Source organism: Euprymna scolopes, chromosome 44, assembly GCF_053919585.1.
Source record: "Euprymna scolopes isolate OS-2025 chromosome 44, ASM5391958v1, whole genome shotgun sequence".
In the NCBI taxonomy this organism is placed as follows: domain Eukaryota; kingdom Metazoa; phylum Mollusca; class Cephalopoda; order Sepiida; family Sepiolidae; genus Euprymna; species Euprymna scolopes.
The window spans coordinates 43,309,875-43,334,028 of record NC_136525.1 but is presented as its reverse complement, the minus strand read 5'-3'; the positions used below and the strand labels follow the sequence as shown (position 1 = coordinate 43,334,028).

Genomic DNA, 24,154 nt, shown 5'->3' with positions numbered 1-24,154 from the left:
ATGAAACACTAGTGTCTGTAGGTATTTAATAATTACAGTAAATAATTTATATCTACTCTTTATTTGTTTTTACATGAGCAGTAATATATTGCTACACTGTCATGAGCATGTTTCAGTCAGCTAGTTAACAGTAACTAGAGTAACTGTGTAGCAATATATTATTGCTTATGTAAAAACAAATAAAGAGTATACCCTGCTCTACTTTGGTATTGAGCACTCTTGAATTAACCTCGTTACACTTAATTGGTTACTTAACCTCTGGAAAACAATAACCTCAGATCATAAATATATATATATATTTTTTTTACTCATGTTCACCCCTTACAAAGCATATCGCCACTTGGACGTAAGGGGCTACTATTTGGGGCCGTGTCTAGGAAAGATTAATAAGATATTTGTCTATGTTACATTTCTGCATATCAGTACAGCCAGGGAAGCAGGCAGCAGGAAGGGAATTCCAAAGTCTAGATGTTCGAGGGAAGAAACTATTAGAATCAAAAACTTTCTGGCATTTAGGGACAGCAACAGTGAAGGGGTGAGATCTTATTGCTAAGCGGGTTTGTCAGTGATATGTACGTCGAGGGGGTACAAGTGAAACGAGTTCATCAGAACACATTCCATTAAAATATTTGTAAAAAAGGCACAGTGATGCAAAATTGCGGCGATGAGACAGGGGCTGGAGCTTAGTTGATAAAGTGGGACTGATTAGATTGACAATTCTTTTTTGGACTTTTTGGAGAGACCAGTGGTAGATGCACCAGCCCAGATGTGGCAACAATACTCCCTGTATGGGTGAATAGTAGCCTTGTAAAGGTACAGGATACTCTCAGGCAGGAGTAGTCTTCTAGCTCGATAGAGGGAACCCACCTTCTTTGCAGCAGCATTTGCAATGTCCTCTATGTATTTGTTCCAGTTCATATTGCCCACAAATGTTAGGCCGAGGAGTTTGAAGGTAGAATTCTCAGGTAGGGAGCTATTTGTCATGGATATAAAAGATTGGAGAGGTGTCTTGTAATTGTTAAAGGAGAGCAGCTTAGTTTTACTAGCATTAAATGTTACTATCCATTTGCGAGCCCCATTCCACTATAGTCTGGAGGTCATTTTTTAACAATTCTGCCATTGTCTTAGATTTATGTACATCTGTTCTTCCCTCATGCATATCATAGAGCGTTGTATCATCAGCAAATATACCCATCTCGGACACAATATTATCAGGGAAGTATATAATATATGTATATTAGTGTTGGGATGATTAATCTGAATTGGAAACACTGGGACATTTTAGGGTATCAGAATAGATATCAGAATAAAATTTTGTTTATTTTTCGATGCAAAAAAAAAAAAAAAAAAGTACTTTAATTATCTTTTTAATTTGATTTTGTAAAAAAAAAAATCTTTCACTGCTGGTAGTAATAAAAATAAAAAAATAAAAATATTTATTGATTTTAAAATAGCAGTAAAAGTAAAATCTATAGATCACTCTCCCAGACAATTTGAAAAAATATCTGCACATTAAACACGAGTTTTTACGACAATCAGGAAAAATAAAAGCTTTTTAGAATAATATTTAGAAATTTAGAAAGAATCGGAATCGGGGAAAAAATATTGTAACCGTCCCATCACTAATACATATAAACACACTAGCACGGAGACCTGGCGTTGCCTAGGATTGAATAAGGATCAAGAAATGTTCCACACTTTCAATTTCAGATCAGGAGTGAAGATCAGTCCCAGAAGTTTGTCAAAGTAGGGTGCTCCCGCAAGACAAGCGGCGTTCATTTTAATTGGGGGCAAGTAGCTTATGTAGTGGTAAACTATTAACCGTCGGGGTTCATGGATGAAGCGTAAATTTAGAGTCAGAGTTTGTTAAGATGTGAAGAGTCAGAGAACTCACCTTTTCTTTTACGTTATGTTGAACGAGGAGGACAATCGGTTTTATGAGCAACATCCACGGTACGCATAAGCCTGCGATGACAACTAAAATAATTTGAACCAATTTCTGAAAAAGGAAAACAAAAATCATTTTTATTAAAAGTTAAGTATATGCAAACGTTTACATATTAGAAATTGGAAGAGTAAATCCACGACTTATAAAATATAGATATAAAATAGATATAAATATAGATATAAAATATTTATAAATATAGATATAAAATAGATATACATATAGATATAAAATAGATATACATATAAAATAGATGTACATATAGATATAAAATAGATGTACATATAGATATAAATATAGATATAAAATAGATATAAAAATAGATATAAAATAGATATAACTATAGATATAAAATAGAATATGGGGATGAGGTTATTAGTTTTGTTCACAAGTTTTTGGAGGTTTCACTTTACGGTGTCTTAACTCCACCCTCGAAAATTTCTTTAAAATTACCACCTTGACAGATTTTCGGCGGCATTGAAAATGAAAATAACGTTTAAAAATACAGCAAACAAGTAGTTTCCAAGATATGAAGAAATGTTAGTTAAAAAAAAAAAAAATGGGGGATCACTTTTCTTTAATAATTTAACGTAAAATGAGCACCCACTATGTGGCCACCATTTTTGGGAGCGAGGAAGGACTTCCTTTCAACCCTCAGAAAATCCTTTAAAATTACCACCTTGACAGGTTTTCGGGGGCGTTGAAAATGAAAATAACGTTTAAAAATATAGCAAACAAGTAGTTTCCAAGATATGAAGAAATATTAGTTAAAAAAAAAAAAAAGGGGGGATCACTTTTCTATAATAATTTAACGTAAAATGAGCACCCACTATGTGGCCACCATTTTTGGGAGCGAGGAGGGACTTCCTTTCAACCCTCAGAAAATCCTTTAAAATTACCACTAACATTTAAAATTTCAGGAAATAAGTAGTTTCCAAGATATGAAGAAATGCACCCATTTTATGGCCACCTCTTTTTTTGGGGTGGGGGTGGGGGCTGCAAGTTTATGTTTTTCGTTCTTTTTTTGGAGGGAGAATATTCAATGATAAAAATTGTCTAGTTTTTTTAACAGGTGCTTCTGCAGTTTAACTGTTTTAACCTAAGTAACGCGCCAAAAGTAGCCGAGCAAAAGAACCGTTTAATATTTCACAAAAATTCTGTTTACATTTGGTGGGAGGCGGTGGAGGGGTGTGGTGGAGTGTTGTTGTGGCGGATTTTTTTGTGAAATATTAAACAGTTCTTCTGCTCGGTTAATGTCGGTTGGTTGGTTGTTTTTGTTTTACGGCATATCAACCCTTTTCGGGTTATTTAATGCCGAATCCAAAGATTTTGAAGAAAAATTTTTAATAGAATATATTTGTTGTTTTCAAATCAGTTTCTATTTAACCCATAGTTGGGACCCTAACAGGTACTACCACTCCGGGTCAGAGTGGACCTGAGAGCAATGGTAATTAAAGGGTGGCTCCACACTCCCCAAAGCCCGCAAGCTGGGGCCTCACCACTGGATATAGTTTAAGGTCATATCCAGGACCCGGTTAATGTCGGATAGAGATATTTTTTTGGATGAGCCAGATTTAGAGAAATATTTTAAGTGAAAGATTTGCAGGTTTTAAAATCAAATGTGAAAAAACGAGAGACATTTTCATATGGTAAACAAAACAAAATAACGAGTTCAGAAGTTTTTTTTTTTTTTTTTTTTTACACAACACACCTGGGCCTGTGGGCTGGGTTTGATTAAAGACAAGGAAACAAAATACAGCATGGCTACCACCAGATCTGGATTTCAATATGGTACACACATGGAAACTTCTGCATTTACTGAGCTGCAGGTTGCACAAAGTTTTTCGGGTATGCTCAGCTGCTGACGGGAATAACCAAAAGCAGCTGATTGCAAAACATTAAATTGCTAAGAGAAACTCCACAACCCCACACTCTGCTGGCAAAACTCCACAACCCCACACTCTGCTGGCAAAACTCCACAACCCCACACTCTGCTGGCAAAACTCCACAACCCCACACTCTGCTGGCAAAACTCCACAACCCCACACTCTGCTGGCAAAACTCCACAACCCCACACTCTGCTGGCAAAACTCCACAACCCCACACTCTGCTGGCAAAACTCCACAACCCCACACTCTGCTGGCAAAACTCCACAACCCCACACTCTGCTGGCAAAACTCCACAACCCCACACTCTGCTGGCAAAACTCCACAACCCCACACACTGCTGGCAAAACTCCACAACCCCACACTCTGCTGGCAAAACTCCACAACCCCACACTCTGCTGGCAAAACTCCACAACCCCACACTCTGCTGGCAAAACTCCACAACCCCACACTCTGCTGGCAAAACTCCACAACCCCACACTCTGCTGGCAAAACTCCACAACCCCACACTCTGCTGGCAAAACTCCACAACCCCACACTCTGCTGGCAAAACTCCACAACCCCACACTCTGCTGGCAAAACTCCACAACCCCACACTCTGCTGGCAAAACTCCACAACCCCACACTCTGCTGGCAAAACTCCACAACCCCACACTCTGCTGGCAAAACTCCACAACCCCACACTCTGCTGGCAAAACTCCACAACCCCACACTCTGCTGGCAAAACTCCACAACCCCACACTCTGCTGGCAAAACTCCACAACCCCACACTCTGCTGGCAAAACTCCACAACCCCACACTCTGCTGGCAAAACTCCACAACCCCACACTCTGCTGGCAAAACTCCACAACCCCACACTCTGCTGGCAAAACTCCACAACCCCACACTCTGCTGGCAAAACTCCACAATCCTGGGTGTTGCAATTTTAGCCTTTCTTTCCTTGTTTTTCAGTTACACAACCTTTAGCGCACGTACACATGCTAGCCATGTAAGTTACAATTTCCCCTACAGTTTTATAAATGTCAGAATAAGGTTCTTGTTTTTTCAATTCTACTAAAATAATTTTTTTTTAAATACAAAATAAAAAATAAAAGCATCTGTTTCTTTTTTGTTTTTTTTACATAGGCGTCACCACTTATCAAGGCCGATTGGCCACTCAAGGATAAGGGTTAAGGAGTGTAGAGTAGTCAAAAGGACAATATAGTAATCAATAGTAATGGAAGTTTGGTAAATTTGTTAAGTTGAACGGCTCATCAGAAACTTGTTCACGTTGGACTTGAAGACAACCATATTATAGACAGCTGGAAAGCAGGAAAACGGAAGACAATTCCACAGGCGTGCAGTTCTAAGAATGAATTTCTAAATAAGATTATTTCAGCATGGTTCATAAACTGCAGAAATTCCCCTTTGTTAATAAATGGGGAGTGAGTGAGTGATTGTGTTTGCTTAATGGCATTTCAACCTCTGGGGGTCATTTAATGCCAAGAAAAGGTTTATTGACAAAGAAAATTATTTTAAGAAGTTTATCTTCAGAAGCAAGATGTTTTAAATTTTCTGAAGATACTTTAAGAGATAATTTATATATACGCTTAAAATGGAAGTTTTACAGCAATAGAATGTTCATGAATATTTTTAGAGTTCTTGTAAAAACAAGGGGGTTCATTAGCTAAAACATTAACAGAGTCTGGATTGATTAATTAAGAGTCGTGAGTTTCAGGGGTCAGATAAATCATATTCAAAACTTCTCTGCTCAATTAAATAAATTATAATTCATTGAAAGTTGTTTTTAAGAGTCAATATTCCTTTGTTTTTTGTTTTAGTAAAATATTTCCGTCAGAAAGATTGGAAATATTTCAATGAATAAAGTTTATAAAGATTGACAGATGATTAGGCAATGAGTTGTTAGTGTGTTCGTTAATGTTTGAGTGCAAAAGTTGAAGGAAATGTTGCAGAGATGAGCACCCAGCGACACTGATCCACAGATTCAGGTTGACTGGATTCCACTGGCTTACTGAAAGAAAATCTGGCCCTTTTAAAGGGGTTAGGCAGCTCCCAGTGTTGGATAATTCAGATTCCCGGGGAGTGACATCAAACAAAAGTCTGTTACGCTTAGGAGATAATGTCAGACGAGGGTCAAATTCTAGGACTTATAATACCTGGTCAGCGAGTTTGATCACACTTTTGAAACAATAGATGGTTAGAATGTTGACACCATCTGGGCCAAATAAAAAAAATATAAGGAGAGACAAAAAGTTTATTTATTTATTTATTTTTTTTTACATGGGGGGGGGTCACCACTTATCAAGGCCCGAAGGCCACTCAGGGATAAGGGTTATTGCGTGTACAATAATCAATGAGATAGTATTGTAGTAATCATTAGTATTGATGGTTTTGATAGAGTGTCTTACTTAAGGGGGCAGTTTGTCAGGAGTTTGTTTATGTTGGACTTGAAGACGTCCAAGTTGTAGTCAGGTGGGAAACAGGCAAGCGGCAGAGAGTTCCACAGGTGTGCAGTTCTAAGAAAGAAGCTTTGCTCGTGGAATCTACGTTTGGATTTAGGCACAGATAAAGAGTAGGGAAAATTATTGACAGTAGTTTCAGCCAGACGGGTGTTTCTCGTGAAAGATTGGCGAGGGGGCGACGAGGGATTGGAGCTCAGACGAGCACCTGCCATGGAAATAACGATAAAACAAAGACAGGCTCGCAACATCTCTTCTGTGGAAGAGAGGTTGCAGGGAAGAGAAAAGGGCATCCCCCACTAAACCACGAAGTCTATTTTGTACACTGTCAAGGCAGGATAGGCTGTTTTTAGCAGCTCCTGCCCAGATGTGGCAGCAGTACTTCATCCTTGGACGTACTTGGCTTTTATACAGATAGAGAATTGCATTAGTAGTGATAGAGAGACACACGAGAGGTGTGCTAAGCAAAACATTCTCCTCCACACACCACCACCATAGATTTCATTAGACTTGTCAAACTGCCATTCGGAAACAGAAAGATTATATTTAGAAATAAACAAAATACTTTTATAACCAGCTGTGTAGGTTTTCATTATTGCCAACAAGTGTATAAATTGAGAAATGACAAAGATTGATTGTTAGGAGCTCACACAACATGTTACTGTGACATGGGCTGACATATATTGAGCGAGTTTGTAACAGTATTTTGTATAATTTTTTAGTTTGAACTCATTTTCCCAAACTTAACGTATTAAACAGAGCACGCCGCCATTTGTCTTTTTTCACATATACCGATAAAGACTTTTTCAAACCAAATAAACATTTTACATTAAATAAAAACACTAAAACTTATCCAGTTAGGGAGAAAAGTAACTCATCTTGCCTTTGATAACATTTGTTATATATTTGTTTTTTGACAACTTTTTTGTATCTATGTGTATAGTAAAACGGCACTTGTACAGTTTAATCAAGACATTAAAAAATGAAAATATCGAAAAAAATGTTATATTGTACGTATCCGTTTTGAACTGAAGATCTCCGAAAAAAAAATTTCATTTAATTTGATCGGGTAGTTTTTTTTTACAGCGGAAAAACACGTTTTTATGACAGCACGTTGAAGGCAGACATCTTGGAATTTTTCTTAATTTTTGTTTGGAGTTTAGAAGCACCACGGGGAGATAACTCTAGTTAAAGTGCCGACACTCCCTCCCCATCTTTATAGCTTTATCTAGCTTTTCTTCCTAAAAATCTAACCGTTTGCTCGGTATCATAACAAATTGTTTTTTTTGCTGTAAAACAAAAAGTACTTGATGAAATTAAGTGAAATTTCATTCCATAACGGATACGTACACTTTAACCTTTTTTTTGATATTTTCATTTTTTTAATGTGTTGATTAAACTGTACAAGTATCAGTAAAACAAACCCAATACTGTTAAATACATTCAAATTTCTCATGGCAAACATGGTGACTTTTCTTAGATTTGTCTCTTGTAATTCAGCTAATATATTGGAAATACTGTTGTTAGTGACTTCACTAGTATATAAAAGCGATAGTTGAGAATTACAAGAATTGGAAATCACTGAGAGGTCAGCCAAGGTCAACTTGGTGATGCTGTGAGAATAAAGAGGCTTGCCTTTTTTTCTGTTGTTCTTGGCCTTCGGGCCAGGATCAAGTGTAGTATCCCTCACCCACAAAATTTTCTTTTGTCCATTTCGTCCCATCTATAGAGCATCCCCACTTAGAGACTGGCCTGCAGGAGCTCAGGTTCCTTTACAAACCAAGTGAAACAGACGGTCTATCAACTAGACGAGGTTGGGAGGGTCCTACTAAACACCCACCCACCCCACCCTCAACACAAATGAATTATCGTATCATCATTGTTATCTTTTTTGTTTTTACACGGAAATAAAAAATGTTTTAAACAATTGGGTGTCAAGTAGGACGTCCCCAAGTACGAAAGGGCGAATGCGGTATTATGGTGAAAGAAGATTCTAGCTAAGAGAAACTTTTGTTTAGTTCTAGAGTGACAAGGATGACCAACGACCCCCATTTGCTCCCCCCCCTTTTGAGTTGGCCTTGTGCCTAAGTTTTTTGTTCATGTTCTTTTTTTGCCTGAATAAAAGATTTAATATCTCAAAGTGTAGTATCTGTTCTGCAGATGCTGCACTTAAGATAATTTGTACCAATCAATGGAGGGGTGGGACAGTTATTATTTTTGGTAACCAAAGTGCCCCCTTTTTGCCTACTTTTAAGGGAGCTGGTTTTTACCCCACATTAAAAACGGCCTTGTGCCTAATTTGCTTTGGTGGGGAAGCAAATAAATACAATAAAGTAAGTGCATATACATGTAAAATAATATGGGCTGACAAAATATGATTAATTGGTTATTCCGATTGGTTTCAAACAAAGATCATGATACTTGACTTTAATTCTAGTTATAAATTACTTTTGACAGTTTAAAAACTGCAAGCTCACATTCAAACGTTTCATGACCAGGGTAAACATTGCTGTGCCAGACATTTATTAATATGGCCTCAAGAGATCAATCGCTTTCTTTAAATCAACAAAAGCAAAATAAAGGTTCTTTTTCTTACCAAAGTAAAACAAAAGATGAACCCACTAAATTCTCTAGTTTCAACATTTAATTTAAAAAGTTTCTCATAGGTATAGGCTGTTTGATGCTATTGTAGGAACAAGTAATGCTTCCCTCCTTTTCTCTAGAATGTTATTTGCTAATACCCAGTTTCAACATTTCAACACTTCTTATCAGAATAGGCTGTTCGATGTGACTGTAGGAACATGTAACGCTTCCCTTTTCTCTAGGATTTTATTTGCTAATGGCCAGGCTAGTCGATGTGACTGTGGGTACACATAACGCTTCCCTTTTTTGCTAGTACAAAGGAGTTTCAAGAATGAACCAACCTGACTTTCATAGAAAACACAACTGTTGCAAACTTCATTTGAATACTTGAACAGGAACATGTTGATGAGTTCTGAAATAAAATAAAAACAATTTCATCATCTCATTGATAATTTTTTCACATTTTTTATGATGGGTGAAAATCATGAAACTATTCTTTATTCGTTATTATTGATATTTTTTGATAGTTTACTTTCTTCATACTCTAAGATTTTTCCTATATGTTTTAACATTCATTCCTTTAACCCGACAGTTATCATTTCATTACACTACATTTTCTTCAAGCTGATTTCACTTAATCCTCCATATAACATATACGCATATATATTTCTGTAGAAATATATTTTCTTACAATATATACCAATTTTTATTTAAGAAACTCAATGTAATTACAGAGCAATATAGTGAAGAAATGACAAAAGACTATATCCCAAAATTCATGATGTTGACCATCTTATAATTTATTCCTTTAATTCAGTTGACATTTACAATTCTTGACAGTGCAAAATCAATCAATTATTATATCAATCAATGAATCTATTATGCCCTTAACTCATTAGAAGAAATAGCAACAATCCACCAAAAGGGAATAATGTGTGATTTGACATGATTAAAATCCGAAAATTGGAAGAGAAACTGTAAATACCTTATATGTTTCCTTACGGCATTTTGAATTTTAGAAATAAAGTCACTAAACCCAACTATTCGTACTTACATGCTCTATTAGTTTAGGAATATTCTGCCAAAATGTTCTATTTAGTAATTAGTAAATTTATTAATTCTAATTAATGTATGCATACTTATGAAAATGGCATCAATGATTATAAACTATTATACATGTTTGCAAATACAAAACTAAAAAAAAAAAAAAAACGTTTTACCTATATGGCTATATTAAATTTATTGATTTGAATTGAAACCATACATAATTCAGTTCACTTGACTGTTATAATCAAGTTTATTACTATTTCAATTCTAATTCTTAGTATTAGTTACTTCTAAACTTATAATTACATTTGGTTGAAATTAAAAATATTGCTGAATACTTAATTGTTTACCTTAATCATAAAAAGCTAAAATTAATTTAATTTAAAGTATGATAGAGTTACCTCCCTTAGAACAAATTTATCGATATATTAACTTACTTATTTTTTTTATTTTTAACATTCATTCTATTAAGCTACATAACCCATTTACCATACAAATTCCTCTAATAAATAATGTTTATACAATTCTAATGTCTTTCACTTAATATTATTAAATGATTAATTCAATTTACATTATAAATTAATCAACTAATACGTTCAATTTTGAATTATCTCCCTTGGTTATTTTTTTTTATCAAAAATTTTGGAAGGGTTTTGCAGAAAGAACACACTGACGTTTCATCCAAAATTAATTCAATTAAAATTTAAATATTTTAAATTAGTTTTAAAATTTCAAAACTAAATGATGAATGATTCTCCTTTGAGTCGAAATAATTATTAAATTCATTTACAAAAAAACAAAACAAATTTTTAGCTTTAATAAACTGCATGCTGCTGCCTTGCACAGTTCCAGATCACCTTTGGGCAAGACGTAGCACCTGTTAGTCTCCCTCAGGTATTTTTAAAAATTATCATGCAGCAGGTAGCTGGAGTTTCTCTGCTATGGGGAAAGCAATATATCTTGAAAAGGAGGACTGTTGAATAATGAAACACCAAAATTAAGCAATGTTGAGGATGGCTAGTATCAGATGGGTGACCATTTGGGAATACTAGGTGCTGTATGTAATCAGGAAAGCAGTCATGTATAAAACCTCAAGGAGTGGAATGCCCTCGCTTTACAGAGTTTCAGGTCACTCTTGGGCAAGGTGTAGCACTTGTTAATCTCTTTGATATTCCAAAATGTTGCAATTAGTGAAGGGACGATTACAATATTTCCCCCCCCCCCGATTCCAATACAATTACTGATTCTTTATAAATTTCTAAATATTTAACTATACGGTTGGTATTTTCTTCCCCCAATTACTGTAAAAACATGTTAAATGTGCATATATTTTCCTAAACATAAAAATACACTTGTGGAGAGTTAATCTACCGATTTCAGTTTTACTTATTTAAAATAAATAAATATTTATTATTTTATCATTATTGGCAACAAATGGAAAATTTTGCTTTTAACAAAATCAAATAAAAGACTAAAAGAATAAAAGAACCGTTTTTGGCATCAGAAAATAGTTTCAATTTTCCTGATTCCAATGCTGATTAATCGTCCCAACACTAGTTAGCATACGGATGAAGATCCTCAGTCATGGTTAAAGCAATCTTCTAATAATGGTGTCACAAAGAATTTATCTATCATCGGTAAAACCATTTTTTCCATGTCATCGCTTAGCAACAATGATAGAACAACGGGCCGCGAAAATTCTATTGTGCGTAAGTTGATAGCATGTTTTTTTATGCATGACGTGGTCTGTAGGTTCAAACTCTGCACGTAAATTTCTATTTTTTTTCATTAACTGCAAAGAATTTTATATGACTTGAAAATTTATGTGTTTTTTTTTTTGTTGTTTTTTTGTTGTTGTTTTTTTTTGCTTGTTTTTGTTGCGGTAGTAGTAAGGTGTAGAAAATGCTTTCGGTGACAAAAAAAAAAAAAGATTCTGATGACAACAAAATATGAGAGTGTGAAACATTCGTTGACCATCATTCAATCCCAGGGAATGTCAGATCTCCCCGCTAGTATACAAATAAAATAGCATCTAAATTGTGTTTACATTTCATATTGGGAAAGCAGTATTTTCCACTAGAGAGCCATAAATTTAACACCTGCCATGTTTTTAACTCTATGAAACAGCTACATAGTAAACTGATGATCCCCGTTTTCTATTTAACAATGTTCTTGTTTTGTTATTTTTTTATATAGTTGAATTCTCTTTTGTAATTGTGGATTTTCCCCTCTGATATTCCAGAAAGTTACAATAGAAATGCAGACGGAGCTCCTCAACCTGGGTGAAGGCAATTCATTTAGAAAGAAACTGATAATAAAAAAAAACAGATTGGAAGAGTCCATTAGCTCAGGGTTTCCCATAGTGGGAAGTCTCACTCACAGAGCCACACACTCTCAGCCTCAGAAGGCTGAAGGGCTCAGTAAAGATTTTCTTAAAAAGGACCAAATGCTTTATATGGAAAAATTAAATGGCTGCAGACATTTAATTTTTTATCTCCTTTTTACTGGAAAGAGATATGATACATAGCTACAGGTGTGAAGGGTTTCAGGATGGTTCATAAAAAAGTAAATAAAATTATAAATTAACAAAACATGCAATTTTTGATTAATTAAAAACAAAAAAAAAAAAAACGTTTCTAAACACAAACATATAGTAAAATCACAATCAGGAACAACTAATGAACAAAGTAAGGAACAACTAATGAACAAAGTAAGGAACAAAGTAAGGAACAACTAAAGAACAAATATAAGTTCAAATTTGAAATTAATGTTTTTCATATTTATTTTAGAAATTATCTTGTTAGTGCTCCATGAAAAACTTTTTGCCCTGCTCAGGGGCTCCATGGAGTGCTGAAGTTTGGGAAATCCTGCATTAGCACTTTAAGGCGTTCTTCTAATGATGCCACAAACAAAACACCTGCTTCCAATTTTGTCGTGAGCCAGCATGAAAGTAGTAAAGTTCAGAAAACTGTCATGAAAATGTTTGTACAATCTCGTCTAACATGTAACTGGTGAAATATATACAAAAAAATTTGTGACTTAAAAAAAAAAAAAAAAAAAAAAAAAAATTCAGTTTTTTTTGTTTTTTTTTTTTTTGTCTTACAGCTCACCAATTGTTGGATCATTAAGACAAAAAAAAAGTCATAAAGCCCTCCTCTTCCATTTTACATAAAACTAAACTACAAAGGTCATTCAAAAAGTAATGCATCCTATTTTTTTATTAGCAAAAAAGTTGAAAATCTACAAAAATGGAAGTAGTACCATGAAAACGAGTGACCTTTCATGCTCCAGAATTTATTTTTCTACATAGTCATCACCATTATTAATGCAATTTTGCCAGCAATGAATGATGGCCGTAACATGGGCATCCGGATTGCGCTTTGTCATAAAAGAATCATTCCAAAAGTATAGCCTCCTTTTTTTTTTTTTTTCTTTTTTTAACTCAAAAAGTTAAACAGCTATGAAGACAGGAATGGTACCATTAAAATGAGCGACCTTTGGTCCTCTTGAATTTATTTTTCTACATAGTTAATGAACTTTTACCAGCGATGAGATGCTGGCTGTACATGGACACCTGAAGCAAATTTTATAGCTCATATCTGTCGTCACTTTGAAATCGACAAACCCATCTCCTAACTGCATCAGCCTCGTAAATGTTCAACAGGTGCCAGTGAATGTTGATCAGATTTATTTAAGGAATTCAATGACGATTTTCCATGACAGGAGTTGCTTCCTTAGAGCCTCACACTGTCTATATCAGCAATAGAGAGATGAAATTTTCATGTCATGACGACAATGAAATTTTCAATCCCCTCCGACCCATTCAAGCAGAATAAAAAAAAATAGGAGGCATTACTTTTCGAATATAGCCCATATTTCCGACCCTTAAACCTAGCAGCAGTGTGCCAAAATTCATAATGATCAGTTCATTAGTTTGATTAAAATATTACTTACGGATGAGAAGAGCTGGTGCAACGTATGCTTGCGAATAATCGTACGCAATCCATTTGTAGAAAATGAGAGCATCCAGATATCCAAAAATGGCTGTTAGGAAAAGAACTTGTGGGATGAATTCACAAAGAATGTTGAGCGTACGTCCAAAGTAGCTGTAAAAATAAATAAAATAAAATGGTTACCTGTGTTGATCATCATATTAGGTTAAGTTTGTAAGCACTTGCAAAAAATTAAGATTTTACTCGCCTGCAAAGAAGGTGGGCTCTCTCTCTCTCTCTACTGTGCTAGAAAATAAATTAAGCCTGAAAGTATCCTGTACCTCTATAAGGCCACCATTCGCCCATGTATGGAGGATTGTTGTCACATTTGGGCTGGTGCATCTGCTACTAGTTTCTCACTCCAAGAGAGGGTTCAAAAGAGTGTCGCCAACCTGATAGGTCCTGAACTGTCATCTAGACTTCAGCCTCTGTCCCATCGATGAAATGCTGCATCCTTCTGCCTGTTCTACAAGTACTTTAATGATGAATGCTTTGACGAACTAATAGCACTTGTACCCCCCTCAATGTAAATACTCCCGACAAACAGCTAAAATCCCACCCCTTCACAGTAGAGATCCCTAAGTGTAAAAAAAAGCCTTCTACTTCAATAGTTACTTCCCCCAAACTGCTAGACTTTGGAACTCCTTTCCGGGATTCTGCTTTCCCAACTGTACTGACATGCAGAAGTTCAAATGTAATGTGAACAAACATCTTGCTACTCATCTCCCTTCATAATACCCCTGCAACTTATGTCCCCGATAGTAGCCCCCTACTTCAAAATGGCACTGTGGCTTGTTTGGGGTGAAAATTGAATTAAAAAAAACAAAAAGAATCCTCAAAATAAAGACCATAATTTTCCAAGACTTTCTGCCATCGATCTGCTAGACCAGATCGACTAATTTCTTGACTAATTTCTTCGCAATGCGCTTCCAAAAACCTTCATCCAATCGATTGCAGAGCAATTGACAGCAAACTTCAACTCATCTGTTGGCTTGTGCTTCGGTGAGTTTGTGCGGATCATGACACTACTTTTTGTGAACAAAATAAAGTTGCTTCAAGTGTCGGTGAATTGTCAATTTGCCAACTCCAAGCTCATCAGCTAATGTCCAACCTGGTTTGCAAGTCTTCATCATCCAAAAATAACGGCCATCCCGAACAAGGCTTATTGTCAATACTCCTGTCGCTAGAATCGAAATGCTTGTACCCCTTTGAGATCGTCTCATATGCAATTGTTCCTTCACCTTCGTCAAGACAAATCTCTTCTCCGGCTTTCCTTGTTTGAAAGACTTCGCCTTCCAGCAGTAACGAATCAAAACTTGCAACTCAATTTTATCAATTACTGTATGGAATAGAAAGACGAAGATCACTATAAAAAATATAGAAACGAAAAAAATTAAAAATCACATAAAAATTCAATTTTTTGCAATTGTTTAATTACATGTCAGCATGCATTATAAATTAACGACGAAATGCTTATCTGTGATTCTTTTTTTTTTTTTTATTTACAAAGGAGTCAATACTTATCAAGGCCGAGAGGCCACTCGAGGATAAGGGTTAATGGGTATACATTAGTCAATGTGATTATAGCATAGTAATCATAAGTAGTGGGAATTTTGTAAATTGGATTACTTAGGGGAACGGTTCAAGAACTTGTTTACATTGGACTTGAAGACAATCAGATTGTAGTCAGCTGGAAAGCAGACAAACGGAAGAAAGTTCCACAGGTGTGCAATTCTAAGAAAGAAGCTTTGTTCATGAAATCTACGTTTAGGTTTAGGCACAGATAAAGAGTGTGGGAAATTGTTGATAGTGGTTTTGGCTAGACGAGTGTTTTTCGTGAAAGTTTGGCGAGGGTGAGGGACCATAGATTGAAGCTCAGACGTGCACTTGCCAAGCAGAGACAGGCTCGCAACGTCTTTTGTGGGGAAAGAGGTTGCAGGGAAGAAAAAAGGGCATCCCCCACTAAGCTACAAAGTCTATTTTGAACTATCAAGGTAGGATAAGCTGCTTCTAGCAGCTCTTGCCCAGATGTGCCAACAATACTCCATCATTGGCCGTACCTGACTTTTATATAGGTAGAGAATTGCATCAGAAGTGAGATATCTACTCGAGCAGTAGAAGGATCCTACCATTTTTCCAGCGGCTTTAGCAACAGATTTGATGTAAAGGTCAAGCCCAGAAGCTTGTCAAAACATAGAGCCTCCCCAAGACGAGAGCCATTCATTTCATTTGATGCCAGATGAGAATCAGATTCTATTGGCATTACTCTCACCAAGTGTTGGGAATGAGGGAAATAGAGAAAAAGTTTAACAAAGGGAAAACAGGTTTATCAGCAGAACAATGGAGAGAAAGTTGTTCACCAACAAACACAAAAAGGAACTGAAAGGGATTGTTAATCAAGATGTGACAAAGAGACCGGGTAGATACATTTAGAGTAAGTTTATGGACAGGGTTGTGGATTCTATGACAATTTACGATGGTTGGGGATAGTTTATGGGCAGTCTTGCATTTGCAACGGTTGACAAGAAAGGACAATTGCAAGTTTTACCACAGTTGAAAGCAGATTGGACAAGAATGCACTGATATTTGCAGAGTTTTTTTTTTTTTAATTCTATTTTTTTTTATTTATTTATTTTTCTTACTTGTGAGCCTATGCGCACCTCCTCGGCAGCCGTCAATGTGAGAAACAATGTGTAAGGTGTTAACTTTGGTAAAAAAAAAAAAAAAAAAAAAAAAAAAAAAACACCCATTCTTTCTTACATCGGATTATTTTGATTATCGGTACTTATCGAAGACATTCCGATACAAAATTTATCTAAAAACACTGGTGGGCACATAAAGTACCTTTGTGTGAAATTTCATAAAAATTGGCCCAGCTGTTTCAGAGTCCATAGGGAAAAACTTACATATATAATCATAGAGATAACTTACATGTTATTGATTAAGCTGAGAAAAACCCCGAACATCATTTGAACGACACCAATGATGACAGCCATCTTCATTTTATACGAATTTGTAAAAGTGATCTTATTCTTTGCAAATTGCCAAATCTGGAAAAAAATGAAAATAAATAGATACTTTTGAATAATTAATTTTTTTTTATTATTAAAAATATTTCTAATAAAAAGACAGAATGATAAGATATAAAATTCTTTTTATTTAAAAAAAAAAAAAAAATTTTCAAATAGATAAAAATAAAATGTTAGCTTAACTTTTGTCTGAGAGAAGCGCTGCCATTGGCTAATGGAAACATTAACTCATGGGCGGGAAATAACAATGGATCTGATTGGTTAGCTCACTAAACTTATCAGCATGAGTATTGAAAAAAAGGAGAAAAAAAGAGAAAAAAAAAAGAAAAAAAAAGAAAAGAAAAAAGAAAAAAAAGAAAAAGAAAAAAAAGAAAAAGAAAAAAAAGAAAAAGAAAAAAAAGAAAAAGAAAAAAAAGAAAAAGAAAAAAAAGAAAAAGAAAAGGAAAAAAAAGAAAAAGAAAAGGAAAAAAAAAAGAAAGAAATAAAAAGAAAGAAAAAAGAAAGAAAGAAAAAAGAAAGAAAAAAGAAAGAAAAAAGAAAGAAAAAAGAAAGAAAAAAGAAAAAAGAAAGAAAAAAGAAAGAAAAACAAAAAAAAAGAAACAAGAAAAAAAAGAAAAAAGAAAAAGAAAAAAGAAAAAAAGAAAAAAAGAAAAAGAAAAAAAAAGAAAAAAAAAGAAAAAAAAGAAGAAAAAAAACAAGAAAAAGAAAAACAAGAAAAAAAAGACAAACAAGAAAAAAAAAGAAAAACAAGAAAAAAAAAGAAAAACAAGAAAAAAAAAAAAGAAAAACAAGAAAAAAAAAAAGAAAAACAAGAAAAAAAAAAAGAAAAACAAGAAAAAAACAAAGAAAAACAAGAAAAAAACAAAGAAAAACAAGAAAAAAACAAAGAAAAACAAGAAAAAAACAAAGAAAAACAAGAAAAAAACAAAGAAAAACAAGAAAAAAAAAAAAAAGAAAAACAAGAAAAAAAAAAAAAAAAAAAAAAAAAAAAAAAAAAAAAAAAAACAAGAAAAAAAAAAGAACCCCGGTAATATGAATTCCATGCAATTTAGCCTGAAGTCTACCGGAGAGGAAACATGGAAAATTCCATATAGCTCAATTGCCACATATTTTCATACACCAAGTTAGAGGTAAGAGGGAATACATGAATTAAAACAAAGTTATTAAGAGTGCTCAATAAAAAGAGCAATATATATATATATATATATATATATATATTAATATTTTTATTTATATACATAAATATTACATAGTAACTACACTGAACATAAAGATATATTTCTTTAATTTTCCCATTTAAGAACCAGACGCTTTCAGTGGTGCGCAAACTTTATACATAACCTGACGAGGACTTTAGGTACTTCCCGACCAATTGTCTAAAACATTAGCATGTTGAGTGTAATATTTGTCTACATAAATAAATATATATATATATATATATATACACACACAAATGAAAATTTGGAGTTAAATTTGGTAAATGACAAAATTTACAAATTTATCATTCAACAAGGCATGCCGAATTTTAAAGTTTTCCTTGCTGTATTCTGCTCCAGGACATATTCGGCAACCGAATAATTTCTCGTGGCTGTGAGATAAATTGGCCACCCCACTCGCCAGATCTCACATGTGCAGATTTCTTCCTTTGGGGTTACCTCAAAGAGTGGGTATACACAAACAAACCAGCCACAATAAATGCTCTTAAAAACAATATAGAGGAGGAAATTAGGGCCATAAGTCCTGAAACATTAAGTGATGTGCTGGACAATGCCCTGCAGAGAGAAGAAAAGTGTGAAAATGAAAATGGTGGCCATTTGAGTAACATCATTTTTCATAACTAAAATTAGACCTTGTGAAAAACATACCCTAGATTAAGTTGTGTAAATAAAATTAGAATAAGTAAACTATGATATCTTACTTTATCTCAAAAAATCACGGAGAGGCTCATCTACCTACATATGAAAATTGGTAAGCATAACTTAAATATTGAGGAAGTTAATCAAATTTTAAATCCGTCATACAGAAGCGTTTGACTTGTAAACTTAATTTTTACTTCTTGATTTTACATACATACGAAACTATATTCGGAAGTACAATATTATAATTATAAAGCCTCTTCAAGAAATTAAAGTTGAGCCCTCTTTAAAGAATTTAAAAAATAAATAAATAAAAAAGACCAACTTTAGCAAAAATACAAGATTTCGATTTCCAGTCATTGAATACTCTATTTACTACATAGGCCTGTCGACATGACATGACATTTATAGGCACTTTTTTTTTTTTTACTACATAGGAATCACCACTTAGGGCTAAGAGGCCACTCGAGGATAAGGGTTAAAGAGTAGAGAGTAGAAATTGGACAATATAGTAATCATTAGTAATGGAAATTTGGGAAATTTGTTAACTTATATGGCTCATCAAAAACTTGTTTATGTTAGACTTGAAGACAACCATATTGTAGTCAGCTGGAAAGCAGGAAAACAGAAGACGATTCCATAGGCGTGAAAATGCCAGAAATGGAGAAACAATCAAATTTCTTACCAAGAAACAAGCTTTGCTCATGGAATCTACGTTTAGGTTTAGACACAGAAAAAGAGTGGGGGTAATTATTGATAGTGTTTTCTGCTAGACAGGTGTTTCTTGTGAAAGTTTGGCGAGAGGGACAATAGATTAGAGCTCAGCCGAGCACTTGCCTTGAAAATAGCAATAAAGCAGAGACAAGCTCGCAACATCTCTTCTGTGAGAATTTCCTTTAACAAGAACCCAAGTTTGCCCAGCTGAGCAAATTTGAATCCTTGTACCAGAAAAAATCGTTATTTTTTTTGCATTTCCATACACCAAACATGGATATAAATATCACTAAAACATCCGCTGGGTCATAAGCTTCATTTTGGTACCTTACTTGTCTGGGTGGGTTGCCTTTAGGCTGAGATAAACCGTGTCACACACACACACAGTAAATCAAAGTTACCAAGAGAGATAATAACTTCCGGTGAATACCGGAAAAATATCCAGTAAATAAAACGTTATTTAGTAAATCGTTATTTTTTTGCATTTCTTTTTTGCATTTCCATACACCAAACATGGATATAAATATCACTAAACATCCACTGGATCATAAGTTTCATTTTGGTACCTTACTTGCCTGGGTGGGTTGCCCGTAGGCCGAGATAAACCGCATCAGACAGACATTACAAAAATTTATAATAAGATTCTTGTGTTAATTGCTGGTAGTCTTGAGATACCTATGACCTATGAAGTTGAGGGTGGCTTTGTGATAAAATTTGAATTTCTCGACCAGCAATAACTATTACTTTCCCACACTGATGATTGCAAAAACCATTGTCTGTAGGTAAAAAATAAAAAATGAAAATGCCCGAAATGGAGAAACAATCAAATTTCTTACCAATTGTCTTTCATTAAAAATAAATTGACTAACTTACCGGATCAACACCAAAAGGATATGGGTTAAGGTTTTCAAAGGTTTGATTGACATTATATTGGATAAGTCGGCTCGTGTTTAGTTCTTTCGATCTGAAAACATAAGTTTTTTTAGATTAATGTATTTTAAATGAATGATTTTTTTTTTGCCATAAAAACGCAGAAAAGTGTAATGTTACACCAGTGAATAGAATGATGAGGATAGAAAATGGTTTAAAATATAAATAAAAAAAACTGAAATAATTTGAATGATGATGTGCTAGTCAAAATGCACTTAAAATTTAAAAATTATGTGGAAGAGATAGAGTAAATTGGAAGGAAGAATGAAGAAAAAAAGGGAAAAGAGGGAGGAAAAGCAAGGAAGAAAGAAAAAAGAGGTGGGAAGAGGGGGGAAAAGGGAAAGGAGAAAAGAAAAGGACAAAAGGGAGGGGTGGAGAAAGGGGTGGAAAAAGGGATGGAGAAAGGGGAGGGGTGCGAGAAAGGGGAGGGGTGCGAAAAGGGGTGCGAGAAAGGGGAGGGGTGCGAAAAGGGGTGCGAAAAGGGGAGGGGTGCGAAAAGGGGTGCGAAAAGGGGAGGGGTGCGAGAAAGGGGTGCGAGAAAGCGGAGGGGTGCGAAAAGGAGTGCGAGAAAGCGGAGGGGTGCGAAAAGGAGTGCGAGAAAGCGGAGGGGTGCAAGAAAGCGGAGGGGTGCGAGAAAGCGGAGGGGTGCGAAAAGGGGTGCAAGAAAGGGGAAGGGTGCGAAAAGGGGTGCGAGAAAGGGGAGGGGTGCGAAAAGGGGTGCGAGAAAGGGGAGGGGTGCGAAAAGGGGTGCGAGAAAGGGGAGGGGTGCGAAAAGGGGTGCGAGAAAGAAGAGGGGTGCGAAAAGGGGTGCGAGAAAGAAGAGGGGTGCGAAAGGGGGGCAGAAAACGAGGGAAGAAAAAGGGGGGGAAGAAAAACGGGGAAGAAAAAGGGGGGAAGAAAAACGGGGAAGAAAAAGGGGGGAAGAAAAACGGGGAAGAAAAAGGGGGGAAGAAAAGAAAGCAGAGAAAGGGGGAAGAAAAGGAAGCAGAAAAAGGGGGGAAGAAAAGGAAGCAGAAAAAGGGGGGAAGAAAAGGAAGCAGAAAAAGGGGGGAAGAAAAGGAAGCAGAAAAAGGGGGGAAGAAAAAGAAGCAGAAAAAGGGGGGAAGAAAAGGAAGCAGAAAAAGTGGGATTGGTTGGTTGTTTTTGTTTTACGGCATATCAACCCTTTTCGGGTTATTTAATGCCGAATCCAAAGATTCGAAAGAAAAATTTTTTAATAGAATATATTTGTTGTTTTCAAGTCGGTTTCTATTTAACCCATAGTCGGGACCCTAACAGGTACTACCACTTCGGATTAGAGTGGATCTGGGAGCAATGGTAATTAAAGGGTGGCTGCACACTCCCCAAAGCCCGCAAGCTGGGGCCTCACCACTGGATATAGTTTAAGGTCATATCCAGGAGCAAGAAAAAGGGGGCAGAAAAGGAGAGGGGAAAAGGGGACAGAAAAGGAGAGGGGAAAAGGGGGCAGAAAAGGAGAGGGGAAAAGGGGGCAGAAAAGGAGAGGGGAAAAGGGGGCAGAAAAGGAGAGGGGAAAAGGGGGCAGAAAAGGAGAGGGGAAAAGGGGGCAGAAAAGGAGAGGGGAAAAGGGGGCAGAAAAGGAGAGGGGAAAAGGGGGCAGAAAAGGAGAGGGGAAAAGGGGGCAGAAAAGGAGAGGGGAAAAGGGGGCAGAAAAGGAGAGGGGAAAAGGGGGCAGAAAAGGAGAGGGGAAAAGGGGGCAGAAAAGGAGAGGGGAAAAGGGGGCAGAAAAGGAGAGGGGAAAAGGGGGCAGAAAAGGAGAGGGGAAAAGGGGGCAGAAAAGGAGAGGGGAAAAGGGGGCAGAAAAGGAGAGGGGAAAAGGGGGCAGAAAAGGAGAGGGGAAAAGGGGGGACAAAAGGAGAGGGAAAAGGGGAGAAAAAGAGAAGGAAAAAAGGGCGTGAAAGATAAGAAAAAAGGGGAGAGAAGGAGAAAAAAAGGAAAAAAAGATAAAAGAATGAGATTAACAGCAAACTCTTACGTTATTGAGCTTGAATTCCAACTCGTGCCGAAAATATTAAGCGATCGCGAATAACAATCATTGTAGATGATTCCCGTGTAGATGGAAAATAAACCCATCATCATGATGATATAACGACCGCCAAAAAATGTTCTCCAAATCTGAAAGACACAAAAAATTCATTTTAGTACCCAGTATCCTGGCAAATCATATCCCTATTACGACTTAGTGGCACTGTGCCTCATTTGGGATGAATAAACAGTAAAAGATTTTTTTTTTTTAAATACATTGTAGAGATTCCTAGATGCTGGAAAGCCTTCAGTTTTAGTAATTTCTTCCCTTGAACTGATAGACGTTGGAATTCCCTTCCGGGTTCCTGCTTCCTCGACTTTACTTAGATGTAGAAGTTTGAGTGTAGTGTGAACAGACATTTCGCTGCTCAACTCCCTATATAGTTTCCCTATAGATGTGGTCCTAAATAGTAGCCCCTAACATCCAAGTGGCACTGTGCCTTGTTTGGGCCAAAAAAAAAAAATAAAATAAATAAAAAAAAAACAGGCCAGTGAAACAATAATTGCTATTGTCTGAAATTAGATTATTTAAGTGGATGGCTCAAAAAGAAGGGACTTGAAGATGACTATGTTGCAGTCAGCTATGCAGCATTGCACTCCACCGATGGTATATCTAGTCGTGCTTGGACAATAAATCGGAATCAAGAATCTGAAAAATCAGAATTTTGGGGAGTATTGGAACCTGTATCGGAAGCGAAAAAATGTGCCTCTTTTCCAATGCCAAAAACAATTCTTTTGGCTTTCTTTATTTGATTTTGTTTAAAACAAAATCTTCCCCTGTTAGTAATAATGATAAAATAAATATTTATTGATTTTAAACGATCAGTAAAATTAAAATCTATAACCTCACTCCCAAGTGTATGTTTACGTTTGAGAAAATATCTGCACATTTAACATGGTTTTACGGTAATCGGGAAAATCAACCACTTTATAGTTAAATATTTAGAGATCAGTGATTGTATCGGAGTCAGGAATTTATTACGGAATCGGTGAAAACATTGGAAGTTTCTGAAAGTTTTGTTTTGAGAAGCTGCAGAAGTATTGATAGTGGTTGCAACAAGATGAGTTTTTGTGACTTTTTTTTTTTTTTTTTTACAGAGGGGAGAACCTAAATTAGAGCTCAGTCGAGCACCTACCATAAATATACGGATAGAGCAGAGAAAAACTAGCAACGTCTCTTCTGTGAGAAAGAGACATGTCCCACTAGACTGCAAACTGTTTTTGTACTCCGTCCAAGCAAGAAATTGAGATTCAAGCAGCACCTCCCCACATGGAGAGATAGTGTTCCAGTTTCTACTCTCCATTAAGGACTAAACCTATGCCAACTGTAGTCCGTCCTTCTTCAATAACATCTCCGGTGGTTTGGATATGCAGCTTGTCAACCAGAGGGACAGCTCATATGCAAAGTCCTTCCCCCTCTCTGCCTGGCAGGTGCAAACATGATGGTGAGCAGTTGAAGACCTGGGTCACAACAATTAAGGACAACCTGATTGTATTCATTTAATGCTTTTTAAAGTGTTGCCATAGACAGTCATCTGCATAAATGCTGATGAATGATCTCTGAATATAATTTAGGGAGATTGTTTATGAATATCAAGAAGAGAATTGTTTGGAACAGTTATATTAAGCATTAATTGCGTTGACACTCTTGTTCTAATTAGATTACCAGG

The 24,154-nt window shown here is 35.8% G+C and overlaps 1 protein-coding gene across 2 annotated transcripts in view; it reads right to left on the bottom strand.

The window, feature by feature from the left end:
- LOC145268820 (V-type proton ATPase 116 kDa subunit a1-like) overlaps positions 1-24,154 on the bottom strand; it is a 156,073-nt gene that overhangs the window by 33,432 nt on the left and 98,487 nt on the right. For both annotated transcript variants that reach the window (XM_080124461.1, XM_080124462.1), the window contains exons 13-18: positions 22,435-22,574; positions 20,385-20,475; positions 16,844-16,962; positions 13,875-14,026; positions 9,215-9,285; positions 1,895-1,999 (exon numbers count right to left, since the gene is read on the bottom strand). In XM_080124461.1, the coding sequence (XP_079980587.1) occupies positions 1,895-1,999; positions 9,215-9,285; positions 13,875-14,026; positions 16,844-16,962; positions 20,385-20,475; positions 22,435-22,574 (678 nt within the window). The remainder of the gene's footprint in view (positions 1-1,894; positions 2,000-9,214; positions 9,286-13,874; positions 14,027-16,843; positions 16,963-20,384; positions 20,476-22,434; positions 22,575-24,154) is intronic.